Source organism: Idiotropiscis lumnitzeri, chromosome 2 (assembly GCF_059441095.1).
Source record: "Idiotropiscis lumnitzeri isolate Australia: NSW breed Sydney's pygmy pipehorse chromosome 2, RoL_Ilum_1.0, whole genome shotgun sequence".
In the NCBI taxonomy this organism is placed as follows: Eukaryota; Metazoa; Chordata; class Actinopteri; order Syngnathiformes; family Syngnathidae; genus Idiotropiscis; species Idiotropiscis lumnitzeri.
The window spans coordinates 4066720-4090499 of NC_142392.1; the positions used below are offsets into that span (position 1 = coordinate 4066720).

A 23780-nucleotide genomic window follows, 5' to 3' on the forward strand; every position below is an offset into this window, starting at 1 on the left:
TTCCTATGAGTATATCCTGTGCATTTATTAGGTTTCTGGTTGTTACGTCACACGTTTTTTTTCAAAAACAAAGATAATTTCAAAACACCACAATACGACAGAGATTTTTTTTATTTTGGATTTTTTAACAAATCCAAGGGCTACTAGTTTGATACACGCCTGAAATTTTCTCATTTTTTTACTTTCAATGTTCCAATTTTTGCGCATGCGATAACAACCTTGATTTCTTTTTCTTTTGGTGGGGGACGAGTAATTTATTTTTCCGTATGTTCATTTGACAATCTGTCCCTCTAGTTTGTTAATCGCTTCGTCGATTTTTTAAACTTTTTATTTTAGCGTCGCTGCGACCCGGAAGTTAAATCCACCGGAAAAGGAAATGAGCAATTGTTTGTTTTGGTGTTTTGTTTGCTCGTGTTGTTACGTGGAATTCGAACAAATCCATTGAGTTTGTTAAGCTACGTTAGCGCAGAATTGTCTCTTTTTTTAATAGTTTACACGCGTAAAGACGTCCACGATGCAGGAATATTGTCTCCACGTCGGCTGTACAAAAGTGGCGACGTATTTTGCAAAGGTAACGCATGCTCACCTTTTCCACGTTTTCACTGCTTGCCTCTCTAAAAATAGACATTTCTTTAAAAAACAAACATAATATTCTATTTCGCGTGTCGCTCTAGTGACTCGATTTGTTTTAATCAAAACATTAGGTGCATTTACAATTGTAATGCTATTTTTAAATGTAAAAGTCGTTTCTCGTTACCATTTGCGATATCTTAAAATACAAATATATCTCTTGTATGTTTTAAATGCATTTAAATATCACACTGACCTTAACGAGTGCATTTCTACTTTCGATTAAAAAATGGACAGCCCGTCATCAAAACAAATGTTACATTTACGGATTAGCGGCATAAACATTTAAGAGTATTTTAATACTTCGCAGCTATTGGCTGGCAAACCACGTTTTTTTTCTTTATGCAAATTGACGCATATGCAAATTAGGGCATATGCAAATGAGCTCAATCAAAGTTTATGTTTTTGTTGATTTTTACAGGATGGAGGATGTTTTGGAAACCAAACAACCCACAGATTGAGTTCTGGACATCTGGACTCGTCTGCACTCCAAAAACGGCAACTTTTTTTGGGACCGGTGAGTGTTCTCTTTCAAGGCAAGGGACTCCATGCTCTGTGCTTAAGGGGATGGCATGCCAAATCACGCCAAAAAATTAATTTTGCCGATTTTCATTTTAATGAAACTTGATGTGCTTGGGAGTGATGGCATAACATTAAATCTAAAATTTGAGGTCAATTAGAGCAGTTTTTAGGTACTGCTAATCCACGCATATTAATGAGTTTGGCAAAAAGGGGCGTGGCCACCTTACTTTAAGCCCTTTTTTCTCCGGAACTACTTTATCAATCGTCACAAAACACATATTTTTGGAATGTGAATTTAACAAGGATTCCAAATCTGCAATCATTTAGAAGATCAGTGCTTATTTTTTTAACAGCTGAGCTAATTCATATTCGGGTGGCTGTAACTCCAAAATCTCTGCTCTGATTGACCTCAAAATTGAGATTTAGTGTTGTGCAATCACTATCAACAAGTACAGCAAGTTTCATTAAAATCAAAATCGGCTTGGTTTTAAACACACTGAGTGATTTGGCATTGAACGAGCCCTTGAGGAGGTGAGTGTGATGCCACTTAGTCATTTTTCAGTGCGCCTTGACCTCTGCTTCATCTACTGCACACACACAAGCACATCATTCAATGCTTTTGAACATTTGTTTTTTGTCTAAATGGTTTAAAAATAATTTGTTTAATTTATACGTTGCCAAAATAACACAGACTTGTTTTTCTAAATATTTTTTAAATAATAAAAAAAAAAAGATATTTTGCATGCTTAAGAAAAAAATATATATATATATTTTTTTAAATCACATGTTCAGAAGCATTGAATGATGGTCTTGTTGTGTTTTAAAGTGTTGTGCAGTACTTGAAGCTTTGGCCTGTTGTGCTGATGTGACGTCACACACACTTCCTCAAGCACACTTTGTGGCGTCCTCTGCTGCTGCTTCCATGTAGAGCCTGTCAGCCAGTGTTTAATTGTTACTTAAGTCAGACATTATTGCTAAAATGGTGTCAAATTGTTAAAAAATAGCATGTTTGTGTACGATATTGTTTAACTGTAATTCGAATGTTTTATTGCTAACTGCACCCAGACTGAGTTTAAAAAAATTTAAACATTTTAAAAAATTTATTAATTTTTTTTTATTTAAAAATTAAAAACTGTATTTATATATATTTTTTAAAGTGTTGTTATGCACAATTTGTTTTTGTCATGTTCTCATTTTTTGAATGGATGCAACTGGACTGTTTGAGATTTTGTTTGGTCTCTGATGCGAGCAAAACCCAAACAGTCCTGTTGCCATCCATTCAACAAACGAGAACATGACAAAAACAAATTGTGGATAACAACGCTTTAAAAAAAATAATTACAGGTTTTAATTTTTAAAATAAAAAAAAAAAACTCAGTCAGGGTGCAGTTAGCAATCAAAACACTCAGACTCCAATTCCAGCTGAGCAATTTATTGTACAAAAACTGCTTTTTTTTAACAGTTTGACACCATTTCAGCAATGTTGACGTGTGACTAAAGTTAAACACTGGATGACAGGCTGTACATGAAAGCAGCAGCAGAAATCGCCAAAATGTGTGCTCGAGTCAGTCATGTCAGTTCGCTTTAACCTCTGCTTGATGTAAAATGATGTTTTTGACAAAAAAATGGCTTCTCTTGAAAATATATTCCGTCAAATGTCATTTGAGTCTCCGTGTTTTATTGCTCACTACACCCTCACCGAGTTGAAAATGGCCTTGTTCTGGATGCCAACTGGACTGTTCAGGTTGTGCTGGAAAACGTTTGGCCTCGGCTCCGAGCGGGCTTGTTGGTTTCGTGCTCAAACAGCAGATGGCGAGCTGTCTTTGCTGGCGTTTGAGCAGGAACTCAAGAAGCCTGCTCGGACGAGAGGCCGAAAGTCTTCCAGCGCAACCTGGACAGTCTGGTTGCTGTCCAATCACGGCCCGGAAAAAGCAAGTTTGTAGCTACACCCACTTTGCAAATCTTTATTTGTCATGCGAAAAAAATTTCCATTACTCCGCCTACCTCTTGAAAAGACGAATCAGAATCCGTCATGCAAAATAATTTGCCTAACTCCACCCACTCTGTGGAATTGACCAATCAGTTTGCCGGTATGCAAATAAATTTGCATAGCCACGCCCACTTCTGCCGAAAAACGGCTGATTTTGGCACTAATTTGCATTTCCACACCCCTTTATGCTAATATTGACATTTCATGCAAATTTTTCTCCTAACTCCACCCCTCTTCAAGCTCAACCAATCAGATCACTTGCTGCTTCCTTATTTGCATAGCCACACACCCCTTTTTGCCAAATTAACCAATCAGATGGCTGCCTGCTCTTTATTTGCATAATGCCCCACCCACCATTCTTCACTCCATTTTCTTTGAGAATGAATTTGTTTCATTTATTTTTTATTAAAGATGTTACAAAAATGCATGACAAGATTTTATTTATTTGCAAAGTACGAGTCATTGACAGGTGTCTCTTTGCTGCTGCCTGGTGAAGTCATCAGTCAGCGGGACCAAAGCACGGAGAGCCCAACAAAACGACAGAGTCCAAAGTCATGGACGCCAGTCACTACCTGGAGAAACGGGGACATGTGAGTTAAATAACATTTCTTGTGCAGTCAACAGTTGACAAAATTAAACCTACCAGGGATGAAGAGTTTGCACAGCTGCATTCACAGGAAGCCAACTCTGAAAGAGGGGAAAAAAAAACAAAACATTTTGTTGAAGTTGTCAAGTGCAGTCAGAGCACGCATGTACACACGAGTGGTGCAACCGTCTCAAACTCGTCTTCCACTTCTTGGCAGGCTGCTCCCAAGTTGGCTTCAACATCTTCTTGATGTGTTCCTCCAACTGACGACATCGACGCAAAGTAAGCAAAATGCCCACAGTCAAAAAATAAGTCTGCACCAATCAAGTTTTGTTGAAATGACCATTTATTTTACTTGCAGATTAAAAGTCAACTTCCACACCATGGGAGGGGAAAAAGTTGCAGACCGAGGACAGCTTGGACCAGTGTGTCGTGACTTCTGGAAAACAAAAAGACATTGTGAGTCAAAACATTTAAACAACTTTGTGTTTGAGATTGCGATAAAAAGCACGACTACAAACCTGTCAAAATTCCACTTCAGACATTTTTTTTATGCTGGAACCTTCTGCTTGATGATGAACACGTGCCAGTTCTGCAAAGAGAAAATGAGCAGCAGTCACAGACAAGCCACCAAAAACCAAACGAGCACTTCCTTGTTTGGCCTCACCTTGATGTCCTGTGTGCTGGGGCCAACTTTGATTTCTGGAGGGAAACGGCCCAACATCCAGCAGAAGTGGGAGCAGAAAATCCGCCATCATGTCAAGCTGCTTCTGTCAAACAGGAAAAAATATTTAATTGACTTAAAGTCACGAGTAGTTGCTCAATCAGGTTCTGCTGGGCCAAGATGTGCTTTGGCGCCACCTGGTGGACACAAGCAGGAAGAAAACCAACATGTGAGTATTGGCACAGAATGGCAAATGTACCTTTGTGAAGCGCATCTCAGTGCAGCTTGGGAACTACAAAAGGGAAATTGGTTAAAAAAATTTCATGTCGGCCATTTTGTTTTGCAAAGTGATCAAACCTTCCATGTCGCTCATCTTCACCATGTTCTGAAACAAATTATAACATGATATCATATTTGTATGCATTTGAGTGTTTTTATCTCACCAGTGACGAGAGCAGAGTTGGACATCTCAGCAATGACCTGGAGCAGGAAAAGGGCTGAAAGACACAATGACATAGTTAGCAACATGGCATTTGGTAAGCGGTATTTAAATGGAGGTTAAAAAGAGAGAGACGCCATTTTAGAGTAAATTTGGCTATTCAGTGCAGGATGCAAGCCCGTGTACAAAAATTAAAACAATTAAAACAGAGCAATTGTTGATTCTCATTTGAATTGTGAACATACAAACGCTGGCAACCTACCTTCTGCCAAACGCGGCTCTTTTGCTGCAACGCAAAAAGTAAAAGTGCGTTAGTTTAAAAAGTTAACAGCGTTTACTTACCGCTTGAAATCTCAGGCGTTTGTGTCATTTTATCCCGCGTTTGGGATAATTAAACACTTGAGCTGCAAGACAGAAAAGTTATTGGACGCTAAACACTTGAATTCATGGTCAAAATTACAATGACAAGACTAAAAAAATAAACTTTAAACACTCACTTGGACAAACCTTTTGGTCATCTTGTCGAGGCGTCGACGTGAAGCTGTCAGCTCGCTGGAGAAAGAGAACGCTGGTTTCAAATTGTCGCAGCTTAAATAGATTTTCGCTAACGACGTGGTCACGTGCTTCTTTTTTTTCCTAAAAAGCTTTATTTAAACAAGAAAACAAAAATTGCAAGACGAAACTTGCAGAAGAACAAGTGAAAAGAGAACTAGACGGGATTCGAAACGACACCGCTCGCAGGTGCTTGCACCGTAATGCCTGTCTTTAACCATTCGGCTAATTGCTCTATGATACTTCCGGGATTTTCTTCGTCTATATTTAACCCGTTTCCATTGTCAGCTTCTGAATTGTATATACTTTAACTATAAATGTAACCCAAACGCTTTTCAGATAAGCTAGATATAGTCGAGTGGTTTTCGACTTTACATTTGGTTAGGACATACCCGCGTTCGAATCCCGTTTTCTGCTTATGTGCAATTATTTGCAACGGTGGTGCAGAGAGCGAGACTCGAACCCGAGTCACCTGAACCAGACGCAAAGTTGTAGACCAGTCAACCAACCCAGATGAAAATTTTCGCAATTTTTTGGTTCTATTTCTTTCTAATGTATATCTGTTTTCTATGTATAAATTCGATTATTTTCTAGTCTGGAACCAATAATTTCGTGTCCTGTTCCTCATTTCTATGTATGTTGAAAAAGGTTGCAAAGAGCAAGGTTCGAACAAGTTCACCGCGGTAACGGAATCCTTTTCTTACGCCATGAGCCAACCAGCCGTGTCGTTCCGGCTAAAAAAAAATGAAAGTCATGAGTAGGCACCCTGTTATCATTTTTTTTTAAAATCCAAAATCGGGTGCTGGTTTTCTGCTTCCTCCACCACATCATCCACTGAACTTCGAATCCAAGGACGGCCATTCTTTTGCATCACGACCAAGTCAACCCTCCGTGCAGTTACTCCAGTTATCCACAGGAGGGCAGTATTGCATCACATCGAGTGCTCCGGCTGTTTCCTCGAAACTTTTGTCTTGGTTTGCCTCCGCACACTATTGGGTTTATGCGTGACTCATTGGAACATAAAGAACATGCAAAAATTGGACTGGGTTATGTCAGCTTTATTTGGGGAAACACAATATGACAAAGACATTTCACTTCAGTAATTTTAATTCATGTTTTTTTTCACAACCATTCTGCTTTAATATAGTGCAGAACTTAAACTGGGCTCAAAAGTGACCAGCAAAAATCTAGGAATAATTTGTGCTCTGCCTTAATAGTTCAAACCGTAAAAATATCACAAACTATGATCCCAAAACATTTGGAAAGAGGTTCGCAAAATATGAACCATTAATCTGTACTTCATAAAAGCATGTAGTCATAGCAAATATAATGTAAATAATTGAACAGTTTGCACGTCATATTTAATTGTGGGTACCAGTGTGTACCATGCATGGCTTGTGCGTCAGTTGAAGCGAGGCTAAGAACACCTGAGATTAATGTAAGAAGTCTCGTTGCACACTTGAGTACAATGACAATAAAGGGATTTCTATTTCTATTTCTACACTCTTGATATTTTCCCCTGTGCAGTCACGATGGACTTAGAAAGCTGAGAATGGAGATGGTTAAAAGCGAGCAAATGTTGCGCCTCTGCAGTCCCTCAATAATGACACTTGACCTTTTCCATCAGTCTTGTATACTTGGCTTGTGTTGACTTCCTCCGCGTGTCCACCAGGTGGTAGTCATTATCTACTGACCTTGATTTTTATTTTATTTTATTTTTTATTGTCGATGTAATAAACTGAACTTAAACTGAGTGTGGCTGGTCCGTTTTTTTATTTTGTTTTCAGCCTTCAATCTTGGAGAAGTCTAACGCGAATGTTTCGATCTAATAATCGAGTCATATGGGCAACAAGTAAAATCGAAGTCAATGGTCCCTTTGTAATCGAAATGTACTTTTGGAGGAGCATGCAGAAAAAATGTGTTAAAGTTGAGCATGTGTTACCTGAGCACAAAATGTTCACAGTTAATGTGGACAATACAGCAGCTTCATTGTGGGAACATCTGCTCGTGCAAACGATCAAAAACTCGTCACTTGGCGTTTAAGCAAAGTAACTAAAATAGCCACGCGTTTAAAGAAACAAAACAAAGTTTATATAAACATGCCGATCAATCCAAACACTTTCTTGTTTTGGTTACATCGGGCTTTTCACTTCCGGGTTATAAATGTCTTTAACCCTCCACAAAAAACTTTATTCTGCAGTCTGTCAACAAACATTAACACACGGGAGATAGAAAAAAAATAAACCACCCAAAAACAAAAGAAATATATCGTCCGAGTCTAGTGGCTTCCTACAGTCTCGCCAACAATAATAAGACATTAGGACCGACTTGAGAGGGTCTTCCGTTGATTGCATTCGACAATAGCCACAACAGTACAACACTTTTTCATGACGTGTTTGAACACGCAATTGTTATCAGTTATCCACCACCTGAATGTAGTTACAGCGATTCACCGCAAGACGGCAGCATATGTTGCGTTTTGCCCATTTCCCCTCTTAACGTTCGCATCTTCACGACTTTTCATCTATGACGTGATTTGACCATGCAATCGTCAAGTTTTTTCCCCAACGACGAAATCTGTGGTCGTGTTCATCACCTCCTCCTGCACATACATAAAAACAAAAGTTTCTCATAAGAATATCATTTTTTACATCGTACAACAGACTGTTACAATTTAACAAGATGAAACAGTTTTGTATATCATGTGCATTTCTTTATCGCCGTACACCTTAAATGATTGTATTATTTTTGCACATTGCAAACATTTTAGCTAGTAAGACGTTAGCACGCAAAAAAAGATGTTAGCACGCCATTAGCTCAATTAGTCGCGTCTTGAAAAGGTTTCGGTTATGACGTCACACATGTTTTTTCTTCAAAAACGTACAGAGAATTTCAGAAATCAACAATACGACAGCAATTTTTTTATTTTTGATTTTTAAATGAAGCCAGGTGCCACCAGTTTGAAATACCAAATTTTATAATTAGTTTTTGACTTTCAATGTTCCAATTTTTGCGCATGCACGGGGCAGCCTTGAAAATTATTATTTTTTCTTTCGGTGGGGGACAAATATATTTTTTAAACTCTGTATGTGCTGTTTTACACTCTGTCATTTTAGTTTGTGAATCGCTTCGTCAATGTTTTTTTATTTTTATTTCGAGCGTCGCTGCGACCCGGAAGTTAAATCGACCGGAAAAGGAAATGAGCAATTGTTTGTTTGGGTGGTTCGTTGGCTAATGTTGTTTTGTGGAATTCGAACAAATGCGCTAAGTTTGTTAAGCTACCTTAGCTCAAATTAGTCTCTTTTTTATAGTTTACATGTGCGTCCACGATGCAGGAATATATTCTCCACGTCGGCTGTATAAAAGTGGCGACGTATTCTGCAAAGGTAACGCATTCTCATATTTTCCAGGTTTTCACTGCTTTCTCCTCTAAAAATAGACTTTTCTTTAAAAAACAAACATAATATACAATTTGGCGTGCCACTCAGGTGGATTTTTTGTTTTAATCAAAACATTAGGTGCATTTGCAACTGTAATGCTATTTTTTAATGTAAAAATCGTTTCTTTGCGATATCTTAAAATATAAAGATATGTATTGTATGTTTAAAATGCATTTAAATATCACACTAACCTTACCGAGTGCATTCCTGCTTTCGATTAGATAAATGGACAGCCCGTCATCAAAACCAATGTTACATTTACTTATTAGCGGCATAAACGTTTAAGAGTATTTTGATACTTCGCAGCTATTGGCTGGCAAGTCACGTTTTTGCCTTTATGCAAATTGCCACATATGCAAATTAGGGCATATGCAAATGAGCTGACTCAATGTTTATGTTTTTGTCTATTTTTCATGGATGGAGGATATTTCGGACACCAAACAACCGACAGATGCAGAGTTCTGGACTTCTAGACTCGTCTGCACTCCAAAAACGGCAACTTTTTTTGGACAGGTGAGTGTTCTCTTTCAAGGCAAGGGACTCCATGCTCTGTGCTTAAGGGGATGGCATGCCAAATCACTCCAAAAAATTAATTTAGCCGATTTTCATTTTAATGAAACTTGATGTGCTTGGGAGTGATGGCATAACATTAAATCTGAAATTTGAGGTCAATTAGAGCAGTTTTTAGGGACTACAAACCTGCGCATATTAATGAGTTTGGCAAAAAGGGGCGTGGTCACATTACTTTAAGCCCTTTTTTTCAGGAACGACTTTGTCAGTCTTCACAAAACACATATTTTTGGAATGTGAATTTAACAAGGATTCCAAATCTGCAATCATTTAGCAGATCAGTGCATATTGTTTTAACAGCTGAGCTCATTAATATTCGGGTGGCTGTAACTCCAAAATCTCTGCTCTGATTGACCTCAAATTTTAGATTTAGTGTTGTGCAATCACTATCAACAAGTACAGCAAGTTTCATTCAAATCAAAATCGGCTTGGTTTTAAACCCACTGAGTGATTTGGCATTGAACGACCCCTTGAGGAGGTGAGTGTGATGCCACTTAGTCATTTTTCAGTGCGCCTTGACCTCTGCTTCATCTACTGCACACACACAAGCACATCATTCAATGCTTTTGAACATTTGTTTTTTTTCTAAATGGTTTAATAATAATTTGTTTTATTAATACGTTGCCAAAATAACACAGACTTGTTTTTCTAAATATTTTTTAAATAAATAAAAAATTGATATTTTGCATGTATTTTGCATGCTTAAGAAAAATAATCTTTTTTTATTTTTTAATCTTAAGCACACGTTCAGAAGCATTGAATGATGGTCTTGTTGTGTTTTAAAGTGTTGTGCAATACTTGAAGCTTTGGCCTGTTGTGCTGATGTGACATCACACACACTTCCTCAAGCACACTTTGTGGCGTCCTCTGCTGCTGCTTCCATGTAGAGCCTGTCAGCCAGTGTTTAATTGTTACTTAAGTCAGACATTATTGCAAAAATGGTGTCAAATTGTTAAAAAATAGCATGTTTGTGTACGATATTGTTTAACTGTAATTCGAATGTTTTGTTGCTAATTGCACCCAGACTGAATTTTAAAAAATTAATAGATTTTTTTTTATTTAAAAATTAAAAACTGTATTTATATATATTTTTTAAAGTGTTGTTATGCACAATTTGTTTTTGACATGTTCTCATTTTTTGAATGGATGCAACTGGACTGTTTGAGATTTTGTTTGGTCTCTGATGCGAGCAAAACCCAAACAGTCCTGTTGCCATCCATTCAACAAACGAGAACATGACATGACAAAAACAAATTGTGGATAACAACGCTTTAAAAAAATAATTACAGTTTTTAATTTTTAAATAAAAAATTAAACTCAGTCAGGGTGCAGTTAGCAATCAAAACACTCAGACTCTAATTACAGCTGAGCAATTTATTGTACAAAAACTGCTTTTTTTTAACAGTTTGACACCATTTCAGCAATGTTGACGTGTGACTAAAGTTAAACACTGGATGACAGGCTGTACATGAAAGCAGCAGCAGAAATCGCCAAAATGTGTGCTCGAGTCAGTCATGTCAGTTCGCTTTAACCTCTGCTTGATGTAAAATGATGTTTTTGACAAAAAAATGGCTTCTCTTTCAAATATATTCCGTCAAATGTAATTTGAGTCTCCGTGTTTTATTGCTCACTACACCCTCACTGCGTTGAAAATGGCCTTGTTCTGGATGCCAACTGGACTGTTCAGGTTGTGCTGGAAAACGTTTGGCCTCGGCTCCGAGCGGGCTTGTTGGTTTCGTGCTCAAACAGCAGATGGCGAGCTGTCTTTGCTGGCGTTTGAGCAGGAACTCAAGAAGCCTGCTCGGACGAGAGGCCGAAAGTCTTCCAGCGCAACCTGGAGAGGCCGGTTGCCGTCCAATCACGGCCCGGAAAAAGCATGCTTGTAGCCACACCCACTTTGCAAATCCTGATTGTCATGCGAAAAAATTTTCCTAAGTCCGCCCACCTCTTGAAACGACGAATCAGAATCCGGCATGCAAAATAATTTGCCTAACTCCGCCCACTCTGTGAAATTGGCCAATCAGCTTGCTGGTATGCAAATAAATTTGCATAACCACGCCCACTTTCTACCGAAAATGGTTGGTTTTGGCACAAATTTGCATTTCCACGCCCCTTTATGCTAATCAAAGCATTGTATGCTAATTTCTTTGCTTAACTCCACCCCCTCGTAAGCCCAACCAATCAGATCACTTGCTGCTTCCAAATTTGCATAGCCACGCCCCCTATTTTGCCAAATTAACCAATCAGATGGCTGCCTGCTCTTCATTTGCATAATGCCCCACCCACTAGTCTTCACTCCATTTTCTTTGAGGAGTTTATTTCTTTTATTTTTTTATTAAAGATGTTCCAAAAATGCATGACAAGTAAGATTTTATTTATTTGCAAAGTACATGAAAACATTGAATGAAAAAAAAAAAAAAAACTTACAAAAAAAAAGTACGATTCATTGACAAGTGTCTCCTTGCCGCTGCCTGGTGAAGTGGTCAGTCAGCGGGACCAAAGCGTGGAGAGCCCAAAGTCACGGGTGCCAGTCACTACCTGGAGAAATGGGGGACATGTGAGTTAAATAACATTTCTTGCGCAGTCAACAGTTGACAAAATTAAACCTACCAGGGATCGAAGAGTTTGCACGGCTGCATTCACAGGAAGCCAACTCTGAAAGAGGGGAAAAAAAAAACCATTTTGTTTAAGTTGTCAAGTGCAGTCGGAGCACGCATGGACACACGAGTGGTGCAACCGTCTCAAAGTCGTCTTCCACTTCTTGGCAGGCTGCTCCCAAGTTGGCTTCACCACCTTCTTGATGTGGTCCTCCAGCTGACGACGCAGACGCAAAGTAAGCAAAAAGCCCACAGTCAAAAAATAAGTCTGCACCAATCAAGTTTTGTTGAAATGACCATTTATTTTACTTGCAGATTAAAAGTCAACTTGCACACCATGGGAGGGGAAAAAAGTTGCAGACCGAGGACAGCTTGGACCAGTGTGTCGTGACTTCTGGAAAACAAAAAGACATTGTGAGTCAAAACATTCAAACTACTTTGTGTTTGAGATTGTGATAAAAAGCACGACTACAAACCTGTTAAAATTCCACTTCAGACTTTATTTTATGCTGGAACCTTCTGCTTGATGACAAACAGTTGCCAGTTCTGCAAAGAGAAAATGAGCAGCAGTCACATACAAGCCACCAAAAAACAACCGAGCACTTCCTTGATGACCTGTGTGCTGGGGCCAACTTTGATTTCTGGAGGGGAAACGGCCCAACATCCAGCAGAAGTGGGAGCAGAAAATCCGCCATCATGTTAAGCTGCTTCTGTCAAACAGGAAAAAATATTTAATTGACTTAAAGTCACGATTAGTTGCTGAGTCAGGTTCTGCTGGGCCAGGATGCGCTTTGGCGCCACCTGGTGGACACAAGCAGGAAGAAAACCAACATGTGAGTATTGGCACAGAATGGCAAACGTACCTTTGTGAAGCGCATCTCAGTGCAGCATTGGGAACTACAAAAGAGAAATTGGTTAAAAAATGTTCATGTCGGCCATTTGGTTTTGCAGCGTGATCAAACCTTCCATGTCGCTCATCTTCACCATGTTCTGAAACAAATTAAAACATGATATCATTTTTGTATCATTTGAGTGTTTTTATCTCACCAGTGACGAGAGCAGAGCTGACATCTCAGCAATGACCTGGAGCACGAAAAGGGCTGAAAGAGACAATGACAGTTAGCAACATGGTATTTGGTAAGCGAAGTTAAATGCAGGTTAAAAAAAGAGAGAGACGCCATTTTAGAGTAAATTTGGCCATTCACTGCAGGATGCAAGCCTGTGGACAAAAATTAAAACAATTAAAATGGAGCAATTGTTGATTCTCATTTGAATTGTGAACATTTAAACGCTGGCAACCTACCTTCTGCCTAACGCGGCTCTTTTTCTGCAATGCAAAAAAATTAAAGTGCGTTAGTTTAAAAAGGTCACAGGGTTTACTTACCGCTTTAAATCTCAAGCGTTTGTGTAGTTTTTGCGTTTGGGATAAATAAACACTTGAGCTGCAAGATAGAAAAGTTATTGCATGCCGAAAACATGAATTAATGGTCAAAGTTATCGTCTTAAAAAAAATAAAGTTTAAACTCACTTTGACAAACCTTTTGGTCATCTTGTCGAGGCGTCGACGTGAAGCTGTCAGCTCGGTGGAGAATGAGAACGCTGGTTCAATTTGTCGCAGCTTAAATAGATTTTCGCTAACGACGTGGTCACGTGATTGTTTTTTTTCCAAAAAGCTTTATTTAAACAAGCAAACAAAAAATTGAAAGACGAAACTGACAGAAAAACCAGTGAAAAGCGAACTCGACGGGATTCGAAACGGCACAGCTCGCAGGTGCTTGCACCGTAATGCCTGTCTTTAACCATTCGGCTAATCTTGCCATGTCACTTCCGTTATTGTTATCTTTTATATTGTCTTTTTTTCATTATCAGCGACCGAATTCTCCATACGGAAACTATAAATTCAAACCAAACTTGGGAATTCCTAAACCCATGATTAGTCGAGTGGTTTTCGACTTTACATTTGATTTAGATGTACTCGGGTTCGTATCCCGTTTTCTGCTTATGTGCATTTATTTGCAACGGTGGTGCAGAGAGCGAGACTCGAACCCGAGTCACCTGAACCGGACGCAAAGTTTTAGACCAGTCAACCAACACAGATGAAAATTTTCGAATTTTTTTGGTTGTATTTCTTTTCAATACATTTCTGTTTTCTATGTATAAATTCCGATTGTTTACAAGTCAGTGGTCTAAGCCATTATTTCGGCTCCCGCTGACCGAGTTCGTGTTCTGTTCTTTTCCTCGTTTCCATGTATGTTGAAAAAGGTTGCAAAGAGCAAGGTTCGAACAAAGTCACCGTGGTAACGGAATCCTTTTCTTACATCATGAGCCGAACAGCTACGTCGTACCGGCCTTAAAAAAAAATGAAAGTCATGAGTAGGTACTCTATTTTCTTATTTTTTATTTTAATCTAAAATCGGGTGCTGGTTTTCCCCTCCACCACATCATCCACTGAACTTCGAATCCAAGGACGGCCATTCTTTAGCATCACAACCAAGTCAACCCTGGGTGCAGTTACTCCAGTCATCCACAGGAGGGCAGTATTGCATCACATCGAGTGCTCCGGCTGTTTCCTCGAAACTTAGTTTGCTTTGACACACTATTGGGTTTATGCGTAACTCATTGGAACATAAAGAACATGCAAAGATTGGACTGGGTTATGTCAGCTTTATTTGGGGAAACATAATATAACAAAGACATTTCACTTAAGGAATTTTAATTTGTTTTTTTAACAACCATTCTGCTTTAGTATAGTGCAGAACTTAAACTGGGCTCTAAAGTGACCAGCAAAAATCTATGAATAATTTGTGCTCCCCTAACAGCAATCATAACTGCCTTAATAGTTCAAACCGTAAAAATATCACAAACTATGATCCCAAAACATTTGGAAAAGGTTCGCAAAATGTGAACCATTAATCTGTACTTGATAAAAGCATGTAGTCATAGCAAATATAATGTAAATAATTGAACAGTTTGCACGTCATATTTAATTGTGGATACCAGTGTGTACCATGCATGGCTTGTGCGTCAGGTGAAGCGAGGCTAAGAACACCTGAGATTAATGTAAAAATGTACACTCTTGATAATTTCCCCTGTGCAGTCACGATGGACTTAGAAAGCTGAGAATGGAGATGGTTAAAAGCGAGCAAATGTTGCGCCTCTGCAGTCCCTCAAGAATGACACTTGACCTTTTCCATCAGTCTTGTATACTTGGCTTGTTTTCACTTCCACCGCGTGTCCACTAGGTGGCAGTCAATTGTCTACTGACCTTGATTTTATTTTATTTTATTTTTTGTGTCGATGCAATAAACTCACCTTAAACTGAGTGTGGCTGGTCCGTTTTTTTTTATTTTGTTTTCAGGCTTCCATCTTGGAGCAGTCTGACGCTAATGTTTCGATCTAATAATCGAGTCTTAAGGGCAACATGTTAAATCGAAGTCAATGGTCCCTTTGTAATCGAAATGTACTTTTGGAGGAGCATGCAGAGAAAATGTGTTAAAGTTGAGCATGTGTTACCTGCGCACAAAATGTTCACAGTTAATGTGGACGCTACAGCAGCTTCATTGTGGGAACATCTGCTCGTGCAAACGATCAAAAACTCGTCACTTGGCGTTTAAGCAAAGTAACTAAAATAGCCACGCGTTTAAAGAAAGAAAAAGTTTACATAAACACGTCGATGAATTCCAAACACTTCTTTGTTTTGGTTGCATCGGGCTTTTCACTTCTGGGTTTTAAACGTCATTTCCTTTTCCCAAAAATCTTTACTTGTCGTCTGCCAACAAATATTAACACACGAGAGAAGAAAAAAATAAACCACCCAAAAACAAAACAAATATATCGTCCGAGTCTAGTGGCTTCCGACGGTCTCGTCAACAATAATAAGACTTTAGGACCGACTTGGGAGGGTCTTCCAATTATTGCATTCGACAATAGCCACAACACTACAACACTTTTTCATGACGTGTTTGAACACGCAATTGTTATCAGTTATTCACCACCTGAATGTAGTTACAGCGTTTCACCGCAAGAGGGCAGCATATGTTGTGTTTTGCTCATTTCCCCTCTTCACGTTCGCATCTTCACTATATTTAATCTAAGACGTGATTTAACCATGCAATAGCCAAGTTCTTTTTTTCCAACGACGAAATATGTGGTCGTGTTCATCACCTCCTCCTGCACATACATAAAACCAAAAGTTTCTCCTAAGAGTATATTTTTTTACATCGTACAACAAACTGTTTCAACTTAATTTGACGAAACAGTTTGGCAGGTAGTGACCGTGGTTGTAGTTAATTCAATTTACCACGGGAGGGCGATATTCCAATGCAATCAATGTTTGAGACGTTATAAGTGAAGTTTTTTTCCAGTGACGAAATATTTGATCGTGTTTATATCGCCTCCTCCTGCACATACATAAAACCAAAAGTTTGTCCTAAGAATATTATTTTTTTACATCGTACAACAGTTACAGTGGACAGTTACAATGTAACCAGACGAAACAGTTTTGCACATCCTGTGCATTTATGTATCGCCGTTCACCTTAAACGAATGTATTATTTTTGCACATTGCAAAAATTTTAGCTAGTAAGATATTAGCACGCAAAAAAAGATGTTAGCACGCCATTAGCTCAATTCGTCGCGTCTTGAAAAGGTTTCCGGTTATGACGTCACGCACGTTTTTTCTTCAAAAACGTACAAAGAGAATTTCAAAAATCCACAATACGACAGCATTTTTTTTATTTTTTATTTTTAAATGAAGCCAGGTGCCACCAGTTTGATACACGCCTGAAATACATAATTTTCTAAATACTTTTTGACCTTCAATGTTCCAATTTTTGCGCATGCGCGGGACAGCCTTGAAAAATGTTTTTTTTTCTTTCGGTGAAGGACGATTTTTTTTTTTAACTCTGTATCTGCTGTTTTAGACTCTGACCTTTTAGGTTGTTAATCGCTTCGTCAATGTTTTTTTATTTTTATTTTTAGCGGCGCTGCGACCCGGAAGTTAAATCGACCGGAAAAGGAAATGAGCAATTGTTTGTCTGGGTGGTTTGTTTGCTAATGTTGTTTTGTGGAATTCGAACAAACGTGCTAAATTTGTGAAGCTACCTTAGCTCAAAATAGTCTTTTTTTTCATAGTTTACATGTGCCAAGACGTCCACGATGCAGGAATATTGTCTCCACGCCGGCTGTCCAAAAGTGGCGACGTATTTTACAAAGGTAACGCATGCTCATCTTTTCTACGTTTTCACTGCTTGCCTCTCTAAAAATAGACTTTTCTTTAAAAAACAAACATTCTATTTGGCGTGCCACTCTGGTGAATTGTTTTGTTTTAATCAAAACATTGGGTGCATTTGCAACTGTAATGCTATTTTTAATGTAAAATTCGTTTGTTTGCGATATCTTAAAATATAAAGATATGTATTGTATGTTTAAAATGCATTTAAATATCACACTGACCTTAACGAGTGCATTCCTGCTTTCGATTAGAAAAATGGTTAGCCCGTCATCAAAACGAATGTTACATTTATTTATTAGCGGCATAAACGTTTAAGAGTATTTTGATACTTCGCAGCTATTGGCTGGCAAGTCACGTTATTTCCTTTATGCAAATTGACTCATATGCAAATTAGGGCATATGCAAATGAGCTGACTCAATGTTTCTGTTTTTGTCTATTTTTCATGGATGGAGGATATTTCGGACACCAAACAACCGACAGATGCAGAGTTCTGGACATCTAGACTCGTCTGCACTCCAAAAACGGCAACTTTTTTTGGGACAGGTGAGTGTTCTCTTTCAAGGCAAGGGACTCCATGCTCTGTGCTTAAGGGGATGGCATGCCAAATCACTCCAAAAAATCTGAAAAAATTAATTTAGCTGATTTTCATTTTAATGAAACTTGATGTGCTTGGGAGTGATGGCATAACATTAAATCTAAAATTTGAGGTCAATTAGAGCAGTTTTTAGGTACTACAAACTCACGCATATTAATGAGTTTGGCAAAAGGGGCGTGGCCACCTTACTTTAAGCCCTTTTATTTCAGGAGTGACTTTGTCATTCTTCACAAAACACATATTTTTGGAATGTGAACGTAACAAGGATTCCAAATCTGCAATCATTTAGCAGATCAGTGCGCATTTTTTTAACAGCTGAGCTAATTAATATTCGGGTGGCTGTAACTCCAAAATCTTTGCTCTGATTGACCTCAAATTTGAGATTTAGTGTTGTGCAATCACTATCAACAAGGACATTAAGTTTCATTCAAATCAAAATCGGCTTGGTTTTCGACCCACTGAATGATTTGGCATGGAATGACCCCTTGAGGAGGTGAGTGTGATGCCACTTAGTCATTTTTCAGTGCGCCTTGACCTCTGCTTCATCTACTGCACACACACAAGCACATCATTCAATGCTTTTGAACATTTGTTTTTTGTCTAAATGGTTTAAAAATAATTTGTTTAATTAATACGTTGCCAAAATAACACAGACTTGTTTTTCTAAGTATTTTTTAAATAAAAAAAAATATATATTTTGCATGCTTAAGAAAAATAATCTCTTTTTTTTTTTTTTTTAATCTTGCATGTTCAGAAGCATTGAATGATGGTCTTGTTGTGTTTTAAAGTGTTGTGCAGTACTTGAAGCTTTGGCCTGTTGTGCTGATGTGACGTCACACACACTTCCTCAAGCACACATTGGGGCGTCCTCTGCTGCTGCTTCCATGTAGAGCCTGTCAGCCAGTGTTTAATTGTTACTTAAGTCAGACATTATTGCTAAAATGGTGTCAAATTGTTAAAAAGAAGTGTTTTTATAGTATGTTGTTTAACTGTAATTAGAATGATTTATTGCTAACTGCACCCAGACTGAATTTTTAAAAAAATGTAAACATTTTAAAAAATATATAGATTTTTTTTAATTTAAAAATTAAAAACTGTATTTATATATATATTTTAAAGTGTTGTTTTGCACAATTTGTTTTTGACATGTTCTCATTTTTTGAATGGATGCAACTGGACTGTTTGAGATTTTGTTTGGTCTCTGATGCGAGCAAAACCCAAACAGTCCTGTTGCCATCCATTCATAAAAATGAGAACACGACAAAAACAAATTGTGGATAACAACGCTTGAAAAATATAATTACAGTTTTTAATTTTTAAATAAAAAAAATAACTCAGTCAGGGTGCAGTTAGCAATCAAAACACTCAGACTCCAATGACAGCTGAGCAATTTATTGTACAAAAACTGCTTTTTTTTAACAGTTTGACACCATTTCAGCAATGTTGATGTGTGACTAAAGTTAAACACTGGATGACAGGCTGTACATGAAAGCAGCAGCAGAAATCGCCAAAATGTGTGCTCGAGTCAGTCATGTCAGTTCGCTTTAACCTCTGCTTGATGTAAAATGATGTTTTTGACAAAAAAATGGCTTCTCTTTCAAATATATTGTTTGAACTGTAATTTGAGTCTCCGTGTTTTATTGCTCACTACACCCTCACTGCGTTGAAAATGGCCTTGTTCTGGATGCCAACTGGACTGTTCAGGTTGTGCTGGAAAACGTTTGGCCTCGACTCCGAGCGGGCTTGTTGGTTTCGTGCTCAAACAGCAGATGGCGATCTGTCTTTGCTGCCTTTTGAGCATGAACTCAAGAAGCCTGCTCGGACCAGAGGCCGAAAGTCTTCCAGCACAACTTGGAGAGGCCGGTTGTCGTCCAATCACGGCCCGGAAAAAGCAAGTTTGTAGCCACACCCACTTTGAAAATCTTGATTGTCATGCGAAAAAATTTTCCTAAGTCCGCCCACCTCTTGAAACGACGAATCAGAATCCGTCATGCAAAATAATTTGCCTAACTCCGCCCACTCTGTGAAATTGACCAATCAGCTTGCTGGTATGCAAATAAATTTGCATAACCACGCCCACTTTCTGGCAAAATCGGTACATTTTGGCACTGATTTGCATACCCACACCCCTTTATGCAAATTTCCTCATAACTCCACCCCGCTTGAAGCTCAACCAATCAGATCACTCGCTGGTTCCTCATTTGCATAGCCACACCCACTTTCTTACCAAGGCAACCAATCAGATCGCTGCCTGCTCCTCATTTGCATAAAGCCCCACCCACTATCCTTCACTCTGTCTTTGAGAACAAGACGTTCGTTTTATTTATTTATTTTTATTAAAGATGATACAAGAATGCATGACAAGTAAGATTTTATTTGCAAAGTACATGGTGAATGGCAAAAAAACTGACAAAAGACTGACAAAAGACTGAACAAAAAAAAAAATCCTTACAAGTACAGTCATTGGCAGGTTAAGTCGTCAGCCAGCGGTACCAAAGCGTGGAGTGCCCAACAAAACGACAGAGTCCAACGTCACAGATGCCAGTCACTACCTGGAGAAACGGGTGACATGTAAGGTAAATAACATTTCTTGTGCAGTCAACAGTTGACAAAATTAAACCTACCAGGGATGAAAAGTTTGCACGGCTGCATTCACAGGAAGCCAACTGTGAAAGAGAAAAAAAAAAAAAACATTTTGTTGAAGTTGTCAAGTGCAGTCGGAGCACGCATGTACACACGAGTGGTGCAACCGTCTCAAACTTGTCTTCCACTTCTTGGCAGGCTGCTCCCAAGTTGGCTTCAGAACCTTCTTGATGTGGTCCTCCAGCTGACGCCGCCGACGCAAAGTAAGCAAAGAGCCCACAGTCAAAAAATAAGTCTGCACAACCAAGTTTTGTTAAAATGACCATTTATTTTAATTGCAGATTAAAAGTCAACTTGCACACCATGGGAGAGAAAAAAAGTTGCAGACCGAGGACAGCTTGGACCAGTGTGTCGTGACTTCTGGAAAACAAAAAACATTGTGAGTCAAAACATTTAAACTTTTCATTTGAGATTGTGATAAAAAGTACGACTACAAACCTGTTAAAATTCCACTTGAGACATTTTTTGATGCTGGAACCTTCTGCTTGATGACAGTTGCCACTTCTGCATAGAGTCAAAATAAGCAGCAGTCACAGACAAGCCACCAAAAATCAAACGAGCACTTCCTTGTTTGGCCTCACCTTGATGTCCTGTGTGCTGGGGCCAACTTTGATTTCTGGAGGGAAACGGCACAACATTGAGCAGAAGTGACCGCAGAAAATCCGCCATCATGTCAAGCTGCTTCTGTCAAACAGGAAAAAATATTTAATTGACTTTAAGTAACGAGTAGTTGCTGAATCAGGTTCTGCAGGGCCAAGACGTGCTTTGGCGCCACCTGGTGGACACAAGCAGGAAGAAAACCAACATGTGAGTATTGGCACAGAATGGCAAATGTACCTTTTGTGAAGCGCATTTCAGTGCAGCTTGGGAACTACAAAAGAGAAATTGGTAAAAAAAAAATGTTCATGTCGGCCATTTTGTTTTGTAGAGTGATCAAACCTTCAATGCTGTAGATCATCATGTTCTGAAACAAATTGAAACATGATATCATTTTTGTATCATTTGAGTGTTTTTATCTCACCAGTGACGAGAGCAGAGCTGACATCTCAGCAATGACCTGGAGCACGAAAAGGGCTGAAAGACACAATGACAGTTAGCAACATGATTTTTGGTAAGCGGTATTTAAAATGGAGGTTAAAAAAAGGGAGAGACGCCATTTTAGAGTAAATTTGGCCATTCAGTGCAGGATGCAAGCCTGTGGACAAAAATTAAAACAATTAAAACAGAGCAATTGTTGATTCTCATTTGAATTGTGAACATACAAACGCTGGCAACCTACCTTCTGCCAAACGCGGCTCTTTTGCTGCAATGCAAAAAGTAAAAGTGCGTTAGTTTAAAAAGTTAACAGCGTTTCCTTACCGCTTTAAATCTCAAGTGTTTGTGTAGTTTTTGCGTTTGGGATAAATAAACACTTGAGCTGCAAGATAGAAAAGTTATTGGACGCTAAACACTTGAATTAATGGTCAAAATTACAATGACAAGTCTAAAAAAAAATCAACTTTAAACACTCACTTTGACAAACCTTTTGGTCATCTTGTCGAAGCGTCGACGTGAAGCTGTCAGCTCGGTGGAGAAAGAGAACGCTGCTTTCAAATTGTCGCAGCTTAAATAGATTTTCGCTAACGACGTGGTCACGTGCTTCTTTTTTTTTCCTAAAAAGCTTTATTTAAACAAGAAAACAAAAAATGCTAAACGAAACTGACAGAAAAACAAGTGAAAAGAGAGCTAGATGGGATTCGAAACGACTCCGCTCGCAGGTGCTTGCACCGTAATCCCTGTCTTTAACCATTCGGCTAATATCGCCATAACACTTCCGGTATCTTTTTGCATTATATTTAGCCTGTTTCCACTGTCAGCTGCAGAATTTTATATACTTGATCTATAAATACAAACCAAACGCCAGTGACCGATAAACCAGAATTAGTCGAGTGGTTTTCGACTTTACATTTGGCTTAGATGTACTCGCGTTCGAATCCCGTTTTCTGCTTATGTGCATTTATTTGCGACGGTGGTGCAGAGACCGAGACTCGAACCCGAGTCACCTGAACCGGACGCAAAGTTTTAGACCAGTCAACCAACCCAGATGAAAATTTTCGCAATGTTTTGGTTCTATTTCTTTCTAATGTATATCTGTTTTCTATGTATAAATTCCGATTATTTTCTAGTCTGGAACCAATAATTTCGTGTCCTGTTCTTTTCCTCATTTCTATGTATGTTGAAAAAGGTTGCAAAGAGCAAGGTTCGAACAAGGTCACCGCGGTAACGGAATCCTTTTCTAACACCATGAGCCAACCAGCCATGTCGTATCGGCTAAAAAAAATGAAAGTCATGAGTAGGCACCCTGTTTTCTTTTTTTTTTAAATCCAAAATCGGGTGCTGGTTTTCTGCTTCCTCCACCACATCATCCACTGAACTTCAAATCCAAGGACGGCCATTTTTTTGCATCACGACCAAGTCAACCCTCCGTGCAGTTACTCCAGTTATCCACAGGAGGGCAGTATTGCATCACATCGAGTGCTCCGGCTGTTTCCTCGAAACTTTTGTCTTGGTTTGCCTCCGCACACTATTGGGTTTATGCGTGACTCATTGGAACATAAAGAACATGCAAAAATTGGACTGGGTTATGTCAGCTTTATTTGGGGAAACACAACATGACAAAGACATTTCACTAAATTAAGTGCAATTTTAATTTGTTTTATATAACAATCATTCTGCTTTAATATAGTGCAGAACTTAAACTGGGCTCAAAAGTGACCAGCAAAAATCAATGAATAATTTGTGCTCTGCCTTAATAGTTCAAACCGTAAAAATATCACAAACTATGATCCCAAAACATGTGGAAAGGGGTTCGCAAAATGTGAACCATTAATCTGTACTTGATAAAAGCATGTAGTCATAGCAAATGGAATGTAAATAATTGAACAGTTTGCACGTCATATTTAATTCTGGGTACCAGTGTGTACCATGCATGGCTTGTGCGTCAGGTGAAGCGAGGCTAAGAACACCTGAGATTAATGCAAAAATGTACACTCTTGATAATTTCCCCTGTGCAGTCACGATGGACTTAGAAAGCTGAGAATGGAGATGGTTAAAAGCGAGCAAATGTTGCGCCTCTGCAGTCCCTCAATAATGACACTTGACCTTTTCCATCAGTGTTGGAGAGCCTAGTGGGTGGACTGTATAGGTGATTTGGTTCAATGGGGGTATGCTCTTTTCACCCCTGGGTGTCGGTCAGAACACAAGGATGAGTCCAAGATGTGGGTTGGCAGCTTTAATAGTGTATCTTCACATAACATGTAACAGCACAGGCAACAGGCG

At 38.8% G+C, this 23780-nt stretch overlaps 3 protein-coding genes across 68 annotated transcripts in view; 1 reads left to right on the forward strand and 2 right to left on the reverse strand.

The window, feature by feature from the left end:
• The first annotated feature begins 378 nt into the window (after nucleotides 1-378).
• Nucleotides 379-23075, forward strand: LOC148341340 (uncharacterized). 20 transcript variants are annotated; one of them, XR_015842104.1, is made up of 7 exons: nucleotides 379-571; nucleotides 1052-1147; nucleotides 3596-3732; nucleotides 3946-4010; nucleotides 4090-4187; nucleotides 4270-4928; nucleotides 6032-7136. XR_015842104.1 is itself a non-coding variant. In XM_088288668.1 (6 exons), exons 1-5 carry the CDS (start codon nucleotides 515-517, stop codon nucleotides 12379-12381), a joined length of 423 nt encoding a protein of 140 aa, XP_088144794.1. In that variant the 5' UTR covers nucleotides 379-514; the 3' UTR covers nucleotides 12382-12404; nucleotides 12487-13014. The 20 variants fall into 20 exon arrangements, 8 of the variants coding, with proteins under 8 accessions (XP_088144794.1, XP_088144792.1, XP_088144797.1 ...); XR_015842099.1 differs by lacking the exons at nucleotides 379-571; nucleotides 1052-1147; nucleotides 3596-3732; ... (2 more) ...; nucleotides 4270-4928; nucleotides 6032-7136 and adding exons at nucleotides 8582-8769; nucleotides 9247-9336; nucleotides 20290-20395; ... (2 more) ...; nucleotides 20958-21269; nucleotides 21487-21689; XR_015842095.1 differs by lacking the exons at nucleotides 379-571; nucleotides 1052-1147; nucleotides 3596-3732; ... (2 more) ...; nucleotides 4270-4928; nucleotides 6032-7136 and adding exons at nucleotides 16891-17204; nucleotides 17677-17767; nucleotides 20290-20395; ... (2 more) ...; nucleotides 20958-21269; nucleotides 21487-21689.
• Nucleotides 3290-23780, reverse strand: part of LOC148341341 (uncharacterized) — a 35675-nt gene continuing 15184 nt past the window's right edge. The window contains exons 1-11 of one of the 40 annotated variants that reach the window (XR_015842118.1): nucleotides 13519-13790; nucleotides 13375-13432; nucleotides 13038-13090; nucleotides 12953-12980; nucleotides 12854-12887; nucleotides 12606-12697; nucleotides 12467-12536; nucleotides 12327-12384; nucleotides 3915-3991; nucleotides 3782-3829; nucleotides 3536-3710 (exon numbers count right to left, since the gene is read on the reverse strand). Coding sequence is in view for 3 of the 40 variants with exons in the window: in XM_088288684.1 (XP_088144810.1) it covers nucleotides 12470-12700; nucleotides 12854-12887; nucleotides 13038-13090; nucleotides 13375-13432; nucleotides 13529-13539 (387 nt within the window). In the remaining 37 variants the exon portion in view is untranslated. Of the gene's footprint in view, nucleotides 3711-3781; nucleotides 3830-3902; nucleotides 3992-4056; nucleotides 4168-4249; nucleotides 4321-4395; nucleotides 4499-4651; nucleotides 4778-4835; nucleotides 4890-5093; nucleotides 5236-5328; nucleotides 6268-7853; nucleotides 7986-11751; nucleotides 11928-11999; nucleotides 12208-12326; nucleotides 12385-12466; nucleotides 12701-12853; nucleotides 13210-13293; nucleotides 13433-13518; nucleotides 14108-23780 lie in introns of those variants that run through there. The other 39 variants (XR_015842113.1, XR_015842122.1, XR_015842120.1 and 36 more) reach the window with 39 other exon arrangements.
• On the reverse strand, nucleotides 20174-22848 carry LOC148341342 (uncharacterized). Of its 8 annotated transcripts, none has more exons than XM_088288681.1 (10): nucleotides 21985-22848; nucleotides 21822-21879; nucleotides 21484-21536; nucleotides 21300-21333; nucleotides 21071-21143; nucleotides 20901-20966; nucleotides 20765-20822; nucleotides 20570-20646; nucleotides 20440-20485; nucleotides 20174-20367 (listed from the first exon to the last, which is right to left on the reverse strand). In XM_088288681.1, the coding sequence occupies exons 1-8, from the start codon at nucleotides 21993-21995 to the stop codon at nucleotides 20619-20621; spliced, it is 381 nt and encodes a 126-aa protein (XP_088144807.1). In that variant the 5' UTR covers nucleotides 21996-22848; the 3' UTR covers nucleotides 20174-20367; nucleotides 20440-20485; nucleotides 20570-20618. The 8 variants fall into 8 exon arrangements, with proteins under 8 accessions (XP_088144807.1, XP_088144806.1, XP_088144803.1 ...); XM_088288680.1 differs by having other exon boundaries at nucleotides 21071-21146; nucleotides 21985-22815; XM_088288677.1 differs by having other exon boundaries at nucleotides 21044-21143; nucleotides 21985-22201.

Excerpts from the sequence above, each read along its gene's own strand:
- LOC148341342 (XM_088288676.1), bottom strand. Across the intron at positions 21,537-21,821 it reads AACACTTGAGATTTAAAGCG|CCCTTTTCGTGCTCCAGGTC; the intron begins GTAAGGAAACGC and ends TGTGTCTTTCAG. Across the intron at positions 20,967-21,043 it reads CCAGCACACAGGACATCAAG|AAGTGGCAACTGTCATCAAG; the intron begins GTGAGGCCAAAC and ends GACTCTATGCAG.
- LOC148341340 (XM_088288668.1), top strand. The coding sequence starts at position 515 with ATGCAGGAATATTGTCTCCACGTCGGCTGTACAAAAGTGGCGACGTAT. Across the intron at positions 1,148-3,595 it reads GGCAACTTTTTTTGGGACCG|TACGAGTCATTGACAGGTGT; the intron begins GTGAGTGTTCTC and ends TTATTTGCAAAG. Across the intron at positions 3,733-3,945 it reads ACCTGGAGAAACGGGGACAT|GCTGCTCCCAAGTTGGCTTC; the intron begins GTGAGTTAAATA and ends ACTTCTTGGCAG.